Here is an 18,497-nt window from a genome sequence, read left to right on the forward strand (position 1 = left end):
CTAAGATGCCCTCTGGGGTGCTTAGTACATTAAATCCCACACTGGCATCAGTGTGGGTTTAATGTGCTGAGAAGTTTGATACCAAACTTCCCAGTCTTCAGTGTTGCCATTATGGTGCTGTGGAGTTCGTGTTTGACGAGCTCTCAGCACCATGTACTTGTAAAAGGCAGCACTGTACTTACAGTGCCCAGGAATGGACCTGGGTACTGTAGGGGCACAGGGCTCCTGCTCCTGTGCCCACACCATAGGCATAAGGCACCCAGCCAGAGGGGTGGCTGACATATGCCTTGGCAGTATAGGTAATGGGCATGGCACACAGAGATGTGTGCCATGTCGACTCTTTGTTTTGTCCTGCACCCAGACACTCAGCCTGCAAGGGCAGTGTGTGTGTGTAAGGGTACAGGGCCTCTAAGGGTGGCACAAGGAGTGCTGCAGCCCTTAGAGGCCTTCCCTGGTCACAAGGCCCTGGGTACCTAGGGTACCATTTACCAGGGGCTGACATGTGGCCAGGGTTTGCCAATTGGGAGTTTGTGTGTTTTAAGGAAGGAACATAGGCCCTGGGCACCTGATTGGCAGGAGCCCAGGGCACAACAAGGAAAAGTGCATCAGCTATTAGGCAAAAAAAAAAAAGGGGGGGTTACTGCAACAGAAACCCACTTTCTCACAAGGGGTCCCTGGTATTGAGGCTGCAGGCGTCAGGAGCATCGAGGAGGGTCCTTGGGTGCTGGATTCGGGGTCACAGTCGCCAGGGGGACATCCTCGTGGTCTTTGTTCACTCAGGCACAGGCCGGACTCAGCGGGTGCAGAGTGTGCTGGATTTGCGGTTCCTGGCTGGCACCAGGGGTGGTTGTTGTTTGAGCAAAACCACTGCTCGCGGGAGTCCCAGCCTTTGGATGAGCAAGGCAGTCAGGTCCTCCGGGGTTTTCGATGTTGCGGACCACAGGAAACGCTGGGATTTAGCAGGAGCAGGTTCGAGGGTTGACAGGCCTGTAGGGCGGGGTCCAAGTCAGTTGCTGTCGTCCTCTTGTTAGCAGCTGCACGGCAGGTCTTCTTTCTTGTTTCGGAATCGGGATCTGAGGAAGGAAGGTTCAGGGTGCCCCTAAATACTAAATTTAGGGGCGTTACAGGTAGGTAAAGGGCAGGGACCAATGGGTCCCTTTCCTGGGGTGGGTTCACACCCTAGCCTGCCACTCATCAATGGGAGGTGGGCAGGAGCCTAGTCCTTACTGAGTAGGGCTCCCCATCCTCAAGATGGCGAGACCCCGGAATTGTGCTTCACCTCGCCTCCTCCACCTGAGGGGTGGGGTTGGCAGAGGCTGGCTCACCCCCTTTCCTCACTTTGGTTTTCCCGCCTGTCTTCCCGCCAGAGTGGGGGTCAGAACCGGTGGGGGCCAGGTGCGGAGTACAGCAAGTGGCCTGGAGAAGCTCACAAAGGTGGCATGTCTTTAACTTCCCCTGCCCATCCTGGGGGAGGCGGCCTAGCACCTCGCCCCAGGAGGGGCATTGTTGCAGGCCCACGAGAGCGGATGTTCTCTACCCAGGGGTCCAGCAACATGTCTGCTGGGTGGAAGCCTAGGCAGCCTCTCAGTGTGGATGCTGGTTAGTTTCAGAGGGCATCTCTAAGATGCCCTCTGTTGTGCATTTTACATTAAATCCCACACTGGCATCAGTGGGGGTTTAATGTACTGAGGAAGTTTGATACCAGACTTCAGTCTTCAGTGCAGCCATCATGGTGCTGTGGAGTTAGTAATGTCGACCTCCCAGCACCATATACTCTTAATGTCAACACTGCACTTACAGGGCCCAGGAATGGACCTGGGCACTGTGGGGTACAGGACTCCTGCACCTGTACCCTCACCACTGGCATAGGGCACCCAGCTAGAGGGGTGACTGATGTATGCCAGTGCAGTGGTTTGTGGGCATAGCACACAGGGATGTGTGCCATGTCGTCTGTTTTGTTCTGCACCCAGACACTCAGCGTGCAGAGAGGGGAGGGGGGGGGGGGGGGTCTGTCTGTCTGGGTGCAGGGCCTCTAAGGGTAGCACAAAAAGTGCTGCAGCCCTTAGGGGCCTTCTATGGTCACAGTGCCCTGGGTACCTATGGTACCATTTACGAGGGGCTGACATGTGGCCAGAGATACCAATTGGGTTTAGGTTTTAATGCAGTTTTAGGGAAGAAACACAGGACCTGGGCACCTGATTGGCAGGAGCCCAGGGCACACTCAGTCAAAGTACATTCAGCAAAAAGTGGGGGCATACCATGCAAGAAAGATGGCACTTTCTCACATCGCCCAAGAAGCCAGACGTTCTAAGCCGGGCGTGATACTGTAAGGGCACGGTCGATTAAAACACTCTGCCCAGCGAATCAGTCATGTCAAGTCCACACCTGATAGAGAATTTTGCTGTATTTCTCACATCCTTAACTGCTTGAGAGCGCACAGCTCAGGCCTCCTCACTGACCTGTGCCATTACTTGCACAACAGTCTCCAAAAGGGAATGGCAGAAATGGTCCAATAAGCAGCCAGTATTCACCGACTGCAATGCCAGGATGGAGGAAGGAAACATCTTCCCAATTGATTCCAGCCTATTGGATTCCCTGTCCGGAGGGGCAGGCGAGAACACGCCCTGAGGTGTAGAAGTCTGCGCCACCAAGCTTTCAGGAGTGGGGTGCTGGTTGAGGAATTTTGGGTCATTGGAGCCGGGCAATGGCGGCATGCAATTGTCCGATTGACAGGAGCCCCTGTGCTAGGTTTGGCCCAAGATCCTAGGATGGAAGTAAGTGCCTCATTCAAGGGCAAAACGGGTTCAGAGCTGGAAGCCCCAGGCTGAAGCACTTCAGTCAGAAGATTAGTCCAGACCTGCACAGAGGGCAACTCCAGTCAAAGGACCTCAGCTCCCCTCCTTACCAACAGGGCATAAGAAGCCCTCTCCTCCATAGCCACAGTTGGTGGAGAGAGCATGCCAGCATCTGGGGATGTGTCCAGTCCACTGGTTTCTTAAAGTTCCTCATACCAGTTCATCTGCTCTGCAGACATATCCCAAAGTTCTAAAGGGTCCATAGACCCCTCCCATTACTCTCCTGTGCCTGAAACGTCAAGAAAATGCTCAGGCATCAACATAGAACCCCTGGATTATACCGGCGCCGGAATCTGTGTCTAGCGACTGCATGCCAATGGCAGGCGCTGGCAGTTCCATAGGCACTGACATCGGGTCAGATGTAGGGAAAGCCACGCTGGCACGACCGCCACCATCTGGAATGGGATCCGAGGCCCCACCGGCGCCGTGGCCGGAACTGTCGAATCAGATGTGCCCAAACCAGACCCCGTATGGCCTGAAAGGCTTATCAGAGGTGTCGGCTCACTCAAATACACACCACAAGGCGTCGTAAAAAAAATCTGATTTGAGCTGGGGTCACTCTGGCTCCCGGAAAAGGAGGCAGGTGCAAAGTTGGCTCCGGCCCTGCAGAACCGTGCCTAGAGAGTCAGTGCTCCTTTCCTTTTTTGTAGAGAGACGACAGCCGAGGTGAAGATGAAGTCTGCTTGGACTTCTTGCGCCTCTTCCCAGTGTCGTGAGGACCTAGAGTGGGAGGAAGAGGACTTGGGGCTCCGGTAGAAGTCCGCAGTCTCCTTTTCTTCGATCAGGACCGGGATCTCCGCAGAGTCTCGCTGGATGGTGTCGACTGCAGGGCTGCAAGGAGCTTCATCGCCTGCTCCCGCAAGGCCTTTGGAGCCATGGCCCGACAGTCCGAGCACGACTTAGATTCATGGTCGCGCTCAAGACACCAAAAGGCAAAAGAGGGGGGATCGGAGACAGGCGCCACATGGTTTAAACCCGGTCTTCCTCGAAAACATCCCTCGACACAATGGAAAAAATGTTAAAGTCGACAAAAATGCGAAAAAACCTGCTAAAAAGCAACATAGGGGTAGTCCTACCCAGATCAGCGCTTGACTGGCATGTGAAGCACTAACTGATGTCCACGTGCCTGGTTGGCACCAATATGGGTGACCGCGACGTCATACCATGCCAACGATGTTATGCAGAGCCGAATGGAGTCACTTGTCGGTGTGCGCAAGGGAGACTGCTCACGCAAAAGATACTGGATCCAGCCTGACACCTGGGATATTCAAAAGGTAAGGAATCTACAGCTAGAAGTCTCTATCCGAAAAAAAAGCTACTACAATTTAGGTATTTAAGGTCTATTTGAACAAAAACTGAAAAAGGTTTTAAACTGAAGATCAGCTATTTTTTGTTCAAAATTATTTGCTAAAGTTCTCGCTACCCTACAAAAGTGATTCAGTATTTGACCATCAATAAAGGTCTCAAGATGAAGTATACATACTGAAAATTCAAACCCCCACTGTCTCCCCACACATCACAATTGACTTTCAAAGTGCCAGGATGGGTATAATTCACAATTGAAGAAAACCTTCCTCTTGTAGGATAGAGGGATAAATAATCCACACAAATAAGATTTGACAAGATGACCACACTCTAAGAACTCTGAATAAAAATAACCAGCTGGAAAAAGCTAGTTGATTAAATGAAACTTAGCTAAAAGCACAGCTTGCATTTGGGAATCCGTTCAGAGGAGAATGGCTAAACTGCCAATAAATGTCAATGTCAAAGTTAGTGATTTTCAGACTCGTTTACTAGGTCTATTTTTAATGCCAATTAGACGAATAAAAATGTCCATTAGTGTTTACAGTATTTTATTAATTTAAACAACGTGTTCAGATACTTGTCAGATGTCCATGAACATTAATAAAGAGCATATGAAGTTTAAATAGGTGAGACAGGAGCATGATCACAAATCAGTGAATGATGTGCAGATCTGGGGTGTACCAGATTTACCCATGTTCTACAACTGAAACACGAGCAATATAGTTTGGTCAGAAACACAGCACATATGATATTTATTAAGTCTTTTCCTAATATGAACGTAGCCCAGTTACACAAATAAAGATAGAGATGCAGTGAAATGCAGCTTGTCAAGAACACACAGGAGGTGGCACATAGTGGAGCAAAATATTTAACCAATGAAAATGCACTTGTGTAATTGCACATGTCAATTTTGATCATGGAAATTATCTCCAAAACAAGACCACCTACATGAAATCGAAATTAATTACCTAAGCAAAATAGAAGCAGGTTAGATCCTAGTCAACCAGCTTTGCGCAAATGCAAGTAGTACTTAAGCTTTAAAAGGAACCAGACTAAAATAACTGAAATTATGCATACCTGTAGTTGAATGATGAAACGGATGCAGGGGATCAAAGTTTTCATGCTCATCTGCAAAAAAAAAAAATACAAACTCCATTAAGTCCCTTGAGAAGAGCAAGAAACAAGACCAGCAGCAACACTGTATTCTTGTAAAAAATATAATTTGGTGTTACCCTTGGGGGAGTAACTAATGAATCTTTAGGCTATGTTTTTTCAATAGAAGCAAGGGTACTTCAATTAACTGCAGCAACCAAACTGGAGTTCAAACATTACACACATTGTAAGATTGGTCATACATGTATCTATAAAGCTCACGAAAGTTCCTGAAATATCAGGCAGTCATGTACGCTAATCATTTTCATTTCGACAACCATCAGATTAATTGGCAGAGTAGATTGTGGCTCACTACAATATTTGACAGTCAATGACAGCCTAAAAGCAATTACATCGGCTACATTCGGGTACATCAATTCAAGGAACACACATTTAGCACAGGGAAAGTAAAGACTTTGGTAGTGGTCAAGGTATTGTTCTCTTAAAAGCTTTGCAGTCAGGGTTGAATACTTGGCAATATTAAATGCCGTTTCTTTGCTGGCCATGTTTCACGCCCTATGTTTGGCCCTGTAATAAATTTCCCCCAAACTCCTTCCTTGCGAGCTCACTTCCTATTTCTTTCCCCCAGCGTTTCTGGCTAGCAGTAGGCTGCGGGGGGATTAGTGGCCTTAACAGGTCAAAGCTTACCTACCAGCCATTTCTCGTATTTCCTCATTTTCCTGTTGACTTTCAGGTGAACGTCTGGATGGAGTAGCCAATGTCTCATTTGTATATAGTGGAACCTTTCCCTCTCTGGGAGTGTATAGTCCTGTCTTAGTTGTGAAAACGGTAGGATCCCCTCAATATCAAATAGATGGCTTGCCGCCTTGTAAGCCAAAGCTTGCCAAGTTTAAAACACCTTTCCATCGAGCCCCGGGACAAACTCCTTGTTTTCGAATAGGGGAGTCATCGGGGAGGGTGAAGTCGTAAGTTTCCTTCTACTGGCTATCCCATCCCAAACTTGCAGCACCGTTTTTGTGATAGGTGAGCCCTGAAGATTCTGTGGCCGGTCCACCCTCTTCAGGAAGGGAACCTTCCACAGGGAGAGTTTTGCTAATGCCCTGTCTTGAAATAGCCAACTCTTCTCAGATTCTGTTCTACTCCATTCCACCAGGTATCGTAATTGGGCAGCCCTAAAAAAATCTAGCAAGTCTGGAATCCCCAAGCCACCCTCCTCTGGTCTCCGATGCCCCAGCTCCTTCCGCATGCGTGGACGCGCCTCTGGCCAGAAAAATTGCAGCGTGTTAAGTGTCCTCTTTGGTGGCCAGACCAGCAACTTCAGGAACAGATCTAAAACTTGTGGGAGAATAGACATCTTGACCGCAGCTACTCTTCCCATCAGGGACAAGTGATGCTGCTTCCATCTCTGCAGCTCCCTCGAAATCTGTCGGACTAGTTTAGTGTAATTCAGTGGATTGATGTAGAAGGCAAATCAGAGGGGTGACAGTGGGCATCCCTGCCTTGTCCCTCGTTGGATGGCGAAAGGTTGAGAAGATATTACACTGACCCCTATAGAAGCGGTAGGTGAGCTATAACAACTAGTCACCCATGCTCTGAATTGGTCTCCCAAACTGAAGTGAATCAAGGTTTGGCCTAGGAAGTCCCAGTCCACCCAGTCAAACACCTTTGAAGTGGACCGTTAAAAGCAAAGCATCCATGTGCATGCGGTGAGCTTTATCGAACAGGTGGAGAATCAGTTTGGTGTTGTCACTGTTCTGTCTATTTTGAATGAATTCCGCTTGATCCGGCTCAGTTATACCAGGCATCAAGCGTCCTAGCCTTGCCGCTAAGATGCTTGTGAACAGCTTAAGGTCCACATTGCGGAAGGACACTGGGCGATAGGAGCTACACAGGGTTTTAGCTTTCCCAGTTTTGGGCAGGACTACTATAGATGCCGCCAGCATGTCAGTAGGAATCTACCCTGGCACTGCGAATGCATTAAAAAGTCTCGTCAAGATTGGTGCGGGGGGGGGGGGGGGGGGGGGGAAAGAGTGGCCAAAGCGTCAAGATGGCAGTCGCACTTTGATAGTGCTCCAGACCCCTCCGTCATCAGTTTTGTAATCCACGGCCATCAGTGCTCACATCGATCTCCACTGCTTCCCTGTCGTGTCTACAGTGGCAGAGAGGCCCCCCACTCCGTTCAGATTTTCAGCAACACGACCTGCTGAGGTGTGAATCCGGAGTGACTGTCTCCGAGACCCTAAGATGGCAGCGCCCGGCTTCCGGGCCTAGCAGCCCTAGCTTCAGTCTCCTGCATCACCCTCCCTGCCTTGGTGTTAGCGGCCCTCTGGTGGACTACGCCACCCGGGATACACACTCTGCCTGGACTGTGCCCTCGAGAGAGGTATCCGCAGGCGCCCTACCTGGCCGTGGTCCGCCTTCTGTGGTCCGGACTCCGGGGTAGTGTGGGCTTCGATGGACTTCGCTTCCTGCAGCTGCTGGCTCGGCCGCTGAGCGGGGCGGCAGAGGGCTACGAGATCCGCTGCGTGCCACTCCACTCGAGCCTGGACCCAACTCAGACCTGGTCTCCCGACTGCCGCGGGTAGGCAGCCCGGTTTTCCCCGCCGGTGGAGCTGCGACTGCACGCACCAGAGTCTTGAAGAGCGGGCCCTGACCGGATTGTCCTTGAGGCCTGGGGTAAGGAAACCCCATCGGTCGCTGCTGTGTCCTCCGGTCCAGTGTCCTGAGACTTCTGGATCCGCTCTGGAGCTGCGAAGACCTGCCCTACCTCCTAATCTCCTGCTTTGGGCCTGGTGGTGGCAACCTGCTGTGAGATGGGGTGAGTGCAAGACACCTGCGACGGGGGTTTCCTAACACCCCCCCCCCCCCCCCCCCCCCCCCCCCCCCCCCCAAGATCCACTCTAACTGCTGCACCCTGTCACAACCCCGGGCGTTCTTGATACCTCCTGTCAGGGCCTGGCATGGTTCGCTACGGCCTGGGGTGCTGGCGCGCCTACTCTACTCCCACCTGGCCTCTGCAAATCTGCGCCACCTGCTGCACTAGTGGCTGAGACGCTGGCCCCTCTGCGAATTTTGGTCCTTGCGGGATGTTGCCTCCTGACCAACAGGCTTTGGCCACAGGCACCGAGTGGCGCGACACCTGGGATAGCACCCGAGGTTGACACCCGCCACTTCAACTCGGCCGCACACATTGGGCGGCGTGGGGTACCCAGAGGTCCCACAGTCACAGTCCTGCACCGGCCGCACACGTCTGGTGGTGCGAGGCTCCCACTACTGGCCCGTTCCCTTACCTGGTCGCTTGGCGCCCTGGCTCGAGTGCCCGCCCGGATCTGCTGTTTGACCGAATAGCCTCCGTTCTTACTCCTGGACTCTTGCTTCGGAGGCTGCCTCTATCCTGCATAGACCCCACGGGGTGGGGCGGGTTCAGCCACATTCATAGAGCGCCGAGACCGGGCTTGCTTACCCCCTCCCCACCCCCCCATTTCCCCTCACCTCTCGTCGGCCCGACGGTGCTCACCCCACATAGATCCGGGCAGTCCCCCCACTGGTTTGGCCATTTCAGGCAGCAGGAGGGGAGGGGGGGGGGGGGGGGGGGGTCACCTTTTGATTATCCTGAAGGCAATTTGCACCTCTCAGGCATCCGTGGAGGGCAAAATCAGCAAGGTGCGGGTTGACGTGGCCCTCATGTCAGGACCTCCGCAACGCCACGGAAAGTTTGTCTGAGGCAGAAGCACGCCTTTACCGCTGAAGACGAATTGGGCCAGTTGAAAACTCAGGTGGCCCGCCTGCAGACTTAGACATCGGAGCTGCACCGCTGGGCTGAAGATGCTGAGAACCGTTCTGGCCGGAACAACCTGCACCTCATAGGTTTTTCCAAGGGTGCCGAACAGGGACACATGGACACCTTTGTGGAGACCTGGGTCAGATCATGGATACCCAAAGACGCTCTCTCGCCATGGTTCGCAATCGAGCGAGCGCACCGCTCTCTGGAGGCCAAACCTCCCCACGGGACTCCACCCTGTCCCATCATTCGGATCTGCAACATCCGAGACGCTATCCTAAGGGAGCCACGAGCCCCCGGGCCCTTAAAACATCAAAACAATACCATAATGCTTTTCACGGACTACACAAGAGACGTTCAGGCCCAACGTCGTACACACACAGATTTCAAACAAAAACTCCGCAATCTGGGTTTGCGTTATGGGCTCCTCTTCCCGGCCCACCTCAGTCATTTTCCAGGACAAGGCACTCTTCAACACCGCAGGCGGCATGGACCTGCCTCACGGAAGAGCGGCCTCTACGGACCCAACCTGCCTCCCCTCCTACCTTTTCGGGCCCTCCTCAGTTGCACCAGTCTCCCCCCAAACCACAGCGGAGGCACTATCGGTCCCGTAAGAGAGGGGAGTGGCGAGGGGGGGGGGGGACCAGTCACGTTCGCCGGGGCAGAGTCCCAATTGCTGCTATCTTCTGGAGTCCCTCCGGTTCTGGATGACCACAGCTGCGCCAGTTCAATGATAAGACTTGAACCATAGACATGACACAGCTGCGACGCTGCGCCTGGCCCTCTCTGACTCAGATCGGTTGAGTCCCTCGCTCCGGGGGTCTGGTGAAGAGGCAGGACTCTAAATGTGAGGTCCCGTGGAAGTGAAGCTGGGTCGGAACTCTTGGGGCATTTTGCATGAATATGTTGACACCATGTTATCCATCTATATGGAGGGTCCATCACCATCGTCACGAACTGCCCTGCTAACCATTTGTGTAGCCTTTTGTTATTGCTATTGGGGCGACAGATGCTTTGGAAGTATAGGGTGGGGAGTGTTGGGCGGGGTGGCCGTTGCCCTCCGGATTCTATTTGTTTGGACTCTGTTCGAGTTATTGTTCGCAGCTTTGTTTGCATCAATGTTTTTTGTTCTTTATGACAGCCTACCGCATGCACACGCCATCTACACTGACAGGGGTATATCATCATGCGCAAGCCACATCTCCCTATCCAGGCCGCGATGAGTTACCTCACTGGGGACCTAGACCCCTCCCCCAGATCCTTTTTCTCCATGCCAGTTGCTTCCCAGATGCCCACACAGTAGGTCCCTCCACATCTGGTCATGGAACGGCAATGGGTTACTGGACCGTATCAAACAGATATCCGTCCTCGGGAGCGCCAAGCGCCTGATATGCTCCTCCTTCAGGAGACTTGCCTCCTGGGAACCCAATGCTCCTTCCTTGCCTGTTATGGGTTTGACAGGGTCTGGCACTTCCGTTTCACAAGAGGCTCCCGGGGGGGTGGCTATACTGACTCGGCGAGGTCTTCCCTTCACCCCAATACACGTGATGACAGACATACAAGGTCGCTATGTGGCCCTCTCCGGTAGGCTTGAGGGACAGGTCCTCAGCCTCCTTTCAACGTACATCCCTCCAGCCACGCTCTCCTCTACTCTCCATCACCTTACGGAGGTGATCTCTGCCCTGCCCCAAGGTCAAACAATAATTGGGGGTGACTTCAATGCGGTAATGCAGCCGAACCTCGATGCAACGGGTGACCCCCCCCCCCCCCCCCTCAACACGCCTCACCTGTTCAAAACCGCTATCAGATTGGTCATCTGCCCTTGGTCTATGTGACACCTGGAGGATTTGGCACCCCCGTGGGAAACCATACACTCACATCAGCAGCTCATCATACCCACTCCCGTATTGACAGGATCCTCCTCCCCGCCACAGACTGCGAACTGGTCTCCGGTGTTTCTATTCTCCCACCTGGAATCTCAGACCACTCCGCTATTTCTCTCCGCTTGGGAAACACCACCAGGGGGGGTACGTTCGGTTTGGCGGCTCAACACATGGTATTTGCAAGATACGGAGATAAAGCACACGCTCGCAGTAGAACTGAAACATTTTTTGCCAACAAGGGCTGGATTCCCTCTGCAGGCACACACTGTGGGAAGCCGCTAAGGCCACCTAGCGTGCGGTGACCAGAGGTCTGGTCCACACGAAACGGGCAGAACAGACTGCTCGCTTGACTCGGCTTGATGCACAAGCCGCACAGCTGGAGCTGACGGAGCTCATTGCAGACAGGAGCGTGACGGCGCTTGCTGCTCTGCTACATTTTATTGCATATTTTCGTTTAATTTGAATTGATTTTAGGTCGCTTGACCCTTGCTCTACCTCAGCCCCTTACCTGCACATTAATTGTATCCCGCACCGCCGCTTGGCGGGTTGGTTCCCAGGGTGGCGGACATCTTGCACTGGGGTGAGTGGCCCATTACATCGGACAGCGCTGCATTGCGCATGCGCCAGCGGGGGAACGCGAATTTAACGCGAGTCCCCGTTCTCTCTCCCCTGACACGGAGCTCATTGCAGACAGGAGCGTGACGGCGCTTGCTGCTCTGCTACATTTTATTGAATATTTTCGTTTAATTTGAATTGATTTTAGGTCGCTTGACCCTTGCTCTACCTCAGCCCCTTACCTGCACATTAATTGTATCCCGCACCGCCGCTTGGCGGGTTGGTTCCCAGGGTGGCGGACATCTTGCACTGGGGTGAGTGGCCCATTACATCGGACAGCGCTGCATTGCGCATGCGCCAGCGGGGGAACGCGTATTTAACGCGAGTCCCCGTTCTCTCTCCCCTGACACGGAGCTCATTGCAGACAGGAGCGTGACGGCGCTTGCTGCTCTGCTACATTTTATTGCATATTTTCGTTTAATTTGAACTGATTTTAGGTCGCTTGACCCTTGCTCTACCTCAGCCCCTTACCTGCACATTAATTGTATCCCGCACCGCCGCTTGGCGGGTTGGTTCCCAGGGTGGCGGACATCTTGCACTGGGGTGAGTGGCCCATTACATCGGACAGCGCTGCATTGCGCATGCGCCAGCGGGGGAACGCGTATTTCATGCTCCTCCCCTAGCGCAGCGGGATCGCGCAGCGGGCGTGTCCTCGCGTGGCCGGAGTCGTGCCAGAGTCCGGCCCGTCTGCGCCCGTCCGCGCTAAGGACGCGCGGGACGTGGCGGGCTCTGGCCTGCTCTCGTCTACCCAGCACTGTTGCCATGCATACATACTCCAGGGAGCGCCTGTACTCTATCGGTAAGGCGAGCGGTCATTGCATTCTACAGCCCGTTCATCCATTATGTGGCCCCTACCGCTGTCCCTGTAATGGTTTGGCGCTTGACCCCCCGCAGCTTCTTTCCCGGCTTTGTCCCTCTGCCGTTCGGCACAACAGGGGGCTACCGCCCTCACTGCGGATTTTGAATCTTGTCAGGTCGATTCTTAAACATCAACAAAATGTGTACGACCTGATTGAAGACGAAACCCCGGATATTTTAGCCTTAACCGAAACATGGCTTCAGGAAGCAGACACTGCCATTCCCAATATTGTTTGCCCTCCCGGCTACTCTATGTATACTGCGAATAGGCTATCCAGAGGGGGGGGTATAGCTTTGATAGTGAGATCTAGTTTTTCCTGTGTGTGGACCATTCTTAAGATCGCTGGCTGTGAAAGTGCCTCTTTTAAAGTCTCTGTCAGCCCAGAATTTACACTCTCTGGGATGGTGGTGTATCGTCCGCCGGGCAGTGATGTGGCGTTCAGGAATGTTTTCCCAGACACTGTCGCCACCTTGGTCACCGACTGTGCTAATTTTTCCATCTTGGGCGATTTAAATTTGCATTTCGATGCTCCATCTTGTCTGACAGCACGTAGTATTCTTATGGACTTAGAGGCCTTTCAACTTTTTCAGCTGGTCTCCCAGCCTACTCATTCCGGGGGACATATTCTTGACCCTTTTTTTACCAACTTGACCGAGGCTAAAGTCACGTCGGTGTCTCCTGTAGAGTGGTCTGACCATTCTTTGGTATCCATTTATTGCCCTATGACTACCAACATTTCCACCTCTTCAGCCAAGCGGGTACCCAGGAGACCCTGGAGTAAACTCAGGCTGGATGACTTTTACCATCTTCTGTCTGTGAAACCTTTGGGCCCATTTAACAACGTAGAGAAGGGGTACGATCTCTTCTGCTCTTGGCTCATTAGGGCTCTGGATGTTTTGATACCTGTTGTAACAACGAAGATCAACCCTCGAGTGTCAAGCCCCTGGTATGACGACGCTTTGCGCGCTCTGAAGGGAGCCTGTAGACGGGCGGAGAGGGCCTGGCAGAAGACATATGGGGCTGAGTTAAAAGCTACATATGTCGCGTCCGTCAAGCTCTACCACCGGGCCATTTGTCGTGCCCGAGCGGCATTTTATGCCGAGGAATTCCGGAATAGCACTAACCCGTCGAAGGCCATCTTCAAGGCGGTGAAAGATCTCATGTCTAAGCGGTCTATCTCTACGGTTGAGAGTTCTGTCACACACTGTGAATCCCTCGCTACCTATTTCCTGGGAAAAGTTCAGTCTATATATCGGACCTTCCCGAGCACTGGTATAGCGATGGGTAGCCCTAAGGAGACACTTTACCAGCCCGCTCTGCTTTCATTTCCCCCCCCTCACTTTGGAAGGGTTTGACAAACTTGCGACGCAAGTTAAATCTGGGTCTCCATCCGACCCAGTGAGGCCTGCCCTCTTTCGAGATCAGACTTTTGTGGGGCGCGTGGCTATACGCTCTCTTGTCAATCTCTCCTTAGAGACTGGGGTCGTTCCCATCAGTTGGAAGCAGGCGGTGGTGTCCCCGATCATTAAAAAACCATCTCTTGACCCGTCTAAGCCGGAAAGTTACCGTCCCATCTCGCTGCTGCCCTGGCCAGCTAAGTTGACAGAGGCTCATGTCAATCTGGCCCTGTCTGAATACCTAGCCCGGTCCAATGCCCTCGATCCCACACAGAATGGCTTCCGTGCTGGTCACAGCACGGAGACTGCCCTTCTGGTGATGGTGGAACATCTCCGTGCAAGGTTGGATGCTGGTCAGACGGCGGCGCTGATTTTGTTAGATCTCAGCGCCGCATTCGATACTGTATCGCACAGCATCCTCCTTAGGCGGCTCGAGGAGACTGGTATCGGCGGCCTGGCGCTGCAATGGTTCCGCTCCTTCCTAGACAACAGTTCCTTCTGTGTTGCCATCCCTCCCTTCAAGTCCAGGTTCCAGCCTCTGGCCATGGGGGTTCCGCAGGGATCCTCGCTGAGTCCCACGCTGTTCAATCTCTACGTGAGACCGCTGGCTGATGTCGCAAGGCAGTGGGGCCTAACCATGGTCTCATATGCCGATGACACAGCTGGCGGTTACTCTCAGCGGGGATGCGGAACAGGATGCCCCCAGGTTTCAGTCCGGACTGAAGGCGGTGGCTAGCTGGTTGACAGGTAACTGTCTCCAGCTGAATGCCTCAAAAACAGAGGTTATGGTTGTCGGGAAGGGAGTGGAGCTTTGGGGCGATCAGTGGTGGCCCTCGGAGTTGGGCCCCACTCCGACCTTAGTGACGGAGGTAAAGAACCTTGGGGTCTGGTTAGACGCTGGTCTCACATTTATAGGGCACACCAATAAAATCGCAGCCTGTTGCTTCGGTCTCTTAAGAGGGTTAAGGCCGGTGCTTAAGTTCTTCGAAGCCCCTACCAGACAGCTTGTGGTCCAGGCAACCATCATCTCCCGTCTGGACTACGCTAGCTCCCTGCTGGCGGGGGCTAACCAGGCTGAGTTAACCCGTCTGCAGCGGGTGCAGAACGCCGCGGCGAGAGCCATTGTTGGACTTCCTAAGTTCTGCCCGGTGTCTCATGTCATCCGCTCCCTGCACTGGCTCCCGGTGAGGAAGCGTATTCTTTGTAAGGTCCTGTGTCTGACCTTCAAAATCCTTAGAGGCATTGGCCCTGAGATCCTGGCCAACTCCATCTCTTTCTATGTCCCTACCCGCAATCTTCGATCTCAAGGTCAGGCCATTGCGGTTGTCCCCAGATTTAGGCTCAGCAGGATGGGGGGGGCCGGTCCTTCAGGGTGAGAGCCGCGTCAATCTGGAACACTCTCCCAGTTGAAATTCGGCTGATAGAGGACTTGCTGTCGTTTCGTAGAGCCATAAAAACCTTCTTATTTTAGCTTCCCTGTCTTACTACTTTTCTGTAGCATTATCTCCATGTTGTGTTATGACTGCTCCGTGTCTCTGCGCCGGGATGCTCCTTCGCTGGAGTCGCTGTGCGCGTAACAAATTGTTATAACATAACCTCTGGCGACACATGACGCCCATCCTGCTAGGTAACTAGCGATACTCTGAGGAGATCCGCCAGATCTGCCTAGACTCAGCCAAGACGCTCTTCTGTGGTACGTGTCTATGGTTGGGGCGATAAAAATGATAAATTGCTTCATAACCTGGTCTCCTACCCCAAGGCCAACAGAATCCTCCCTGAAATCCGAGACGCTGCTGGTACTCGCCACTGTACTTCACCAGCTATTGCCCAAGCTTTTATGGGTTACTATGCTCAGCTCGGCCCCCTGGGGTCTCTGACTGATCTACTAGACCGAGCGTGGGTCCAACTCCCTTGCCTAGCTGAGACCGATTAGACTGACCTTGACCTTCCCTTAACTCCAGAGGCGATCCAGGGTGCTATCTCCCTAATGCACTCTGGGAAGACGCCGGGGCCCGACGGCTTTCTGCAGGAATATTATGCGGCATACCGAGACTTATTGGTCCCTCACCTGGTCGATCTCTTCCCAACACGTGGTCGAAACGGGCTCCATCCTTCGGAGACTGACGTAGTCACTATCGTGGTCCTTCCGAAGACTCAGCCACCTTCTTTCTTGCAGACAACCGCCCAATTTCTTTCAACACAGAAATGAAAAATATTGCGACTGCCCTGGCTCAACGTCTTCACCCCTTGTTGCATGTATTGATCCACCTGGATCAATGTGGCTTTATGCCTGCTCGCGGCACTGTATACGGCGCCTCCACCTTGCCCTAGCCCATCGCCATCTGCTCACCCCGTATTTGGCCATGTTGCTCATCGATTTTGAGAAGGCCTTCGATACAGTTAATTGGTGCTACTTGGAAGACGTTCTTGCCACTATGGGCTTCGGCTCTCACTTTAGACGCCTTATCCAAGTCCTGTACTCCAGCTCCAAGGCAAGGGTCCTGACCAACAGCACCTTCTCAGAGGCATTCCCTATCCGGAGAGGCACCCGTCAGGGATGCCCTCTTTCACTGCTTTTATTCGTGCTGGCGATGGAGCCGCTGGCATGCCTCATACACAATGATCCCCAAATCCAAGGGTGGTCCTGGGACCCCCATCTGATCGACAAAATTGCCTTATACGGCTCAACACGGCGAAATCCACTTAGGTCCCCCTTCTATCCCTCGAGAGCCTGCTTTGATTGGCAGTCTACTATCCCACCACGGAGACAATCGTTTAAATATCTGGGGATCTGGATAACCCTGCTTCCCGAGCTGGAATGGGCTCTTAACCGCACACCCCTGGTGACGAAAGCCAAAGCCGACCTTAAACGTTGGCAGTCCCTCCCACTCAACCCCCTTAGAAGTGGGACACTTTTTAAAATGATTCTCCTCCCCCGTTTTTTGTATATTCTTCAAAACATCACTTCTCATCTCCCGGGTAGTTGGATCCGCGAGTTCGCCAGGGCAATTATCAGGTTTTTGGTCGTGGGGGGGGGGGGGGGGGGGGGGGGGGGGGGAAGCCATGCTGGCAGATATCTCCCTTTGACGGAGGCATGGGGATGACCAAACAAACAAGTTACTTACCTTCGGCAACGATGTATCTGTAAGAAACATTAGTTACATTCCTCACCTTAGAATAGCCCCAGGCGTCAGACTGGATCCGGAAGATTTGTTGCAATACCCCTTGCGTGTCGCTAGGCGTCGTCTGCGGCTCCGCATCAGTCGTTGGCGTCGTGCGCCGGAATGACGGAGTACTTAGACGCCGCCCTCGCGCGCTGAAGTCAGTTCTTGTACATCGCTTTCTGCGCCAGGAACGCAGAGCCATGCAAGAGACAGACACTGGTGCCAAAAAATCTAGGGCCCTGAAAAGGATAGCCTTAACCCTAGATGTCAGTTCGCAGAACGGGGAGGATGGGTGGGTCGGTGAGGAATCTAACTAACTAATGTTCCTTACAGATACATCGTTACCGAAGGTAAGTAACTTGTTCATCTGAAAGAAACACGTTAGATTCCTCACCTTAGAATAGATACCCAAGCAATACCAACCCCGGTGGTGGGTCTGCGAACCAAGATCACACCAGAAAGTCCTGGAGGACAGAACGGCCAAAGAAGCCATCCCTCAAGACTTGGCTGTCTAGGCAATAGTGCCTGGCAATTGTGTGCAGCGAAGCCCACGTCGCCGCCTGACAGATGTCCTGCAAAGGGACTCCCCGTCCCAAAGCAGTAGTAGCCGCTGTGGCCTGAGTAGAATGGGCTCGCAGCCCAACAGGAGGGTCCTTTTTTGCAAAGGAATAACAGGTTTTTATACACAAAACGACCCACCGGGAGATGGTCCGTTTGTGCACAGCTTTCCCCTTCTTAGCACCCCCGTAGCCAACGAAAAGCTGGTCGTCCACCCGGAACAGTTTCGTGCGGTCCAAATAAAAGGAGAGCGCACGTTTTGGGTCCAGACGGTGGAGTCGCTCTTCCTCTTTGGAAGGATGCGGAGGCGGAAAGAAGGTGGGCAAGGTGACAGATTGCCCAAGATGAAAGGGGGTCACCACTTTCGGAAGAAAGGAGGGACGAGGCCGAAGGACAACCTTGTCCGGATGAACAGATAGAAAAGGAGGCTTGGACGATAGAGCCTGGAGCTCACTCACCCGTCTAGCCGAGGTGATGGCTACCAGGAAAGCAGTCTTAAGAGTCCGAAGATGAAGAGGACAATTGTGAAGAGGCTCAAAGGGAGCGCACATCAGAAATGTGAGAACAAGATTAAAGTCCCACTGAGGCATTACGAAAGGGACAGGAGGGAACATGTGAGTAATGCCTTTAAGAAAGCGTGACACCACAGGGGACTTGAAAAGAGAGGGCTTATCAGGAAGCCGTAAGGCGGCATAGATGGCAGCAAGATAACCTTTCAAGGTGCCCAAGGCAGAGCCCTGCTGGGCCAAAGAAAGAAAGAGGAGAACCACAGAAAGAGGGGCGGAAAGGGGATCCACAGCATTTGCTGTGCACCATGCCACAAATTTGTTCCACCGGCAGGCGTATACAGTCTTTGTGGAGGGACGCCTGGCTGCCAGAATGATATCACAGACTTCAGGAGGCAAGTCAAATGGCATCAACTGCCGCCGCTCAATCTCCACGCATGGAGGTGGAGGCTGGACAGGTT

General features: G+C 53.0%; 1 protein-coding gene across 2 annotated transcripts in view; it reads right to left on the reverse strand.

The window, feature by feature from the left end:
* Positions 1-18,497, reverse strand: part of SPINT2 (serine peptidase inhibitor, Kunitz type 2) — a 282,081-nt gene that overhangs the window by 44,230 nt on the left and 219,354 nt on the right. For both annotated transcript variants that reach the window (XM_085625939.1, XM_085625938.1), the window contains one exon: positions 5,238-5,288. In XM_085625939.1, the coding sequence (XP_085482065.1) occupies positions 5,238-5,288 (51 nt within the window). The remainder of the gene's footprint in view (positions 1-5,237; positions 5,289-18,497) is intronic.

The sequence above is a fragment of the Triturus cristatus genome, chromosome 9 (assembly GCF_964204655.1).
Source record: "Triturus cristatus chromosome 9, aTriCri1.1, whole genome shotgun sequence".
Classification (NCBI taxonomy): domain Eukaryota; kingdom Metazoa; phylum Chordata; class Amphibia; order Caudata; family Salamandridae; genus Triturus; species Triturus cristatus.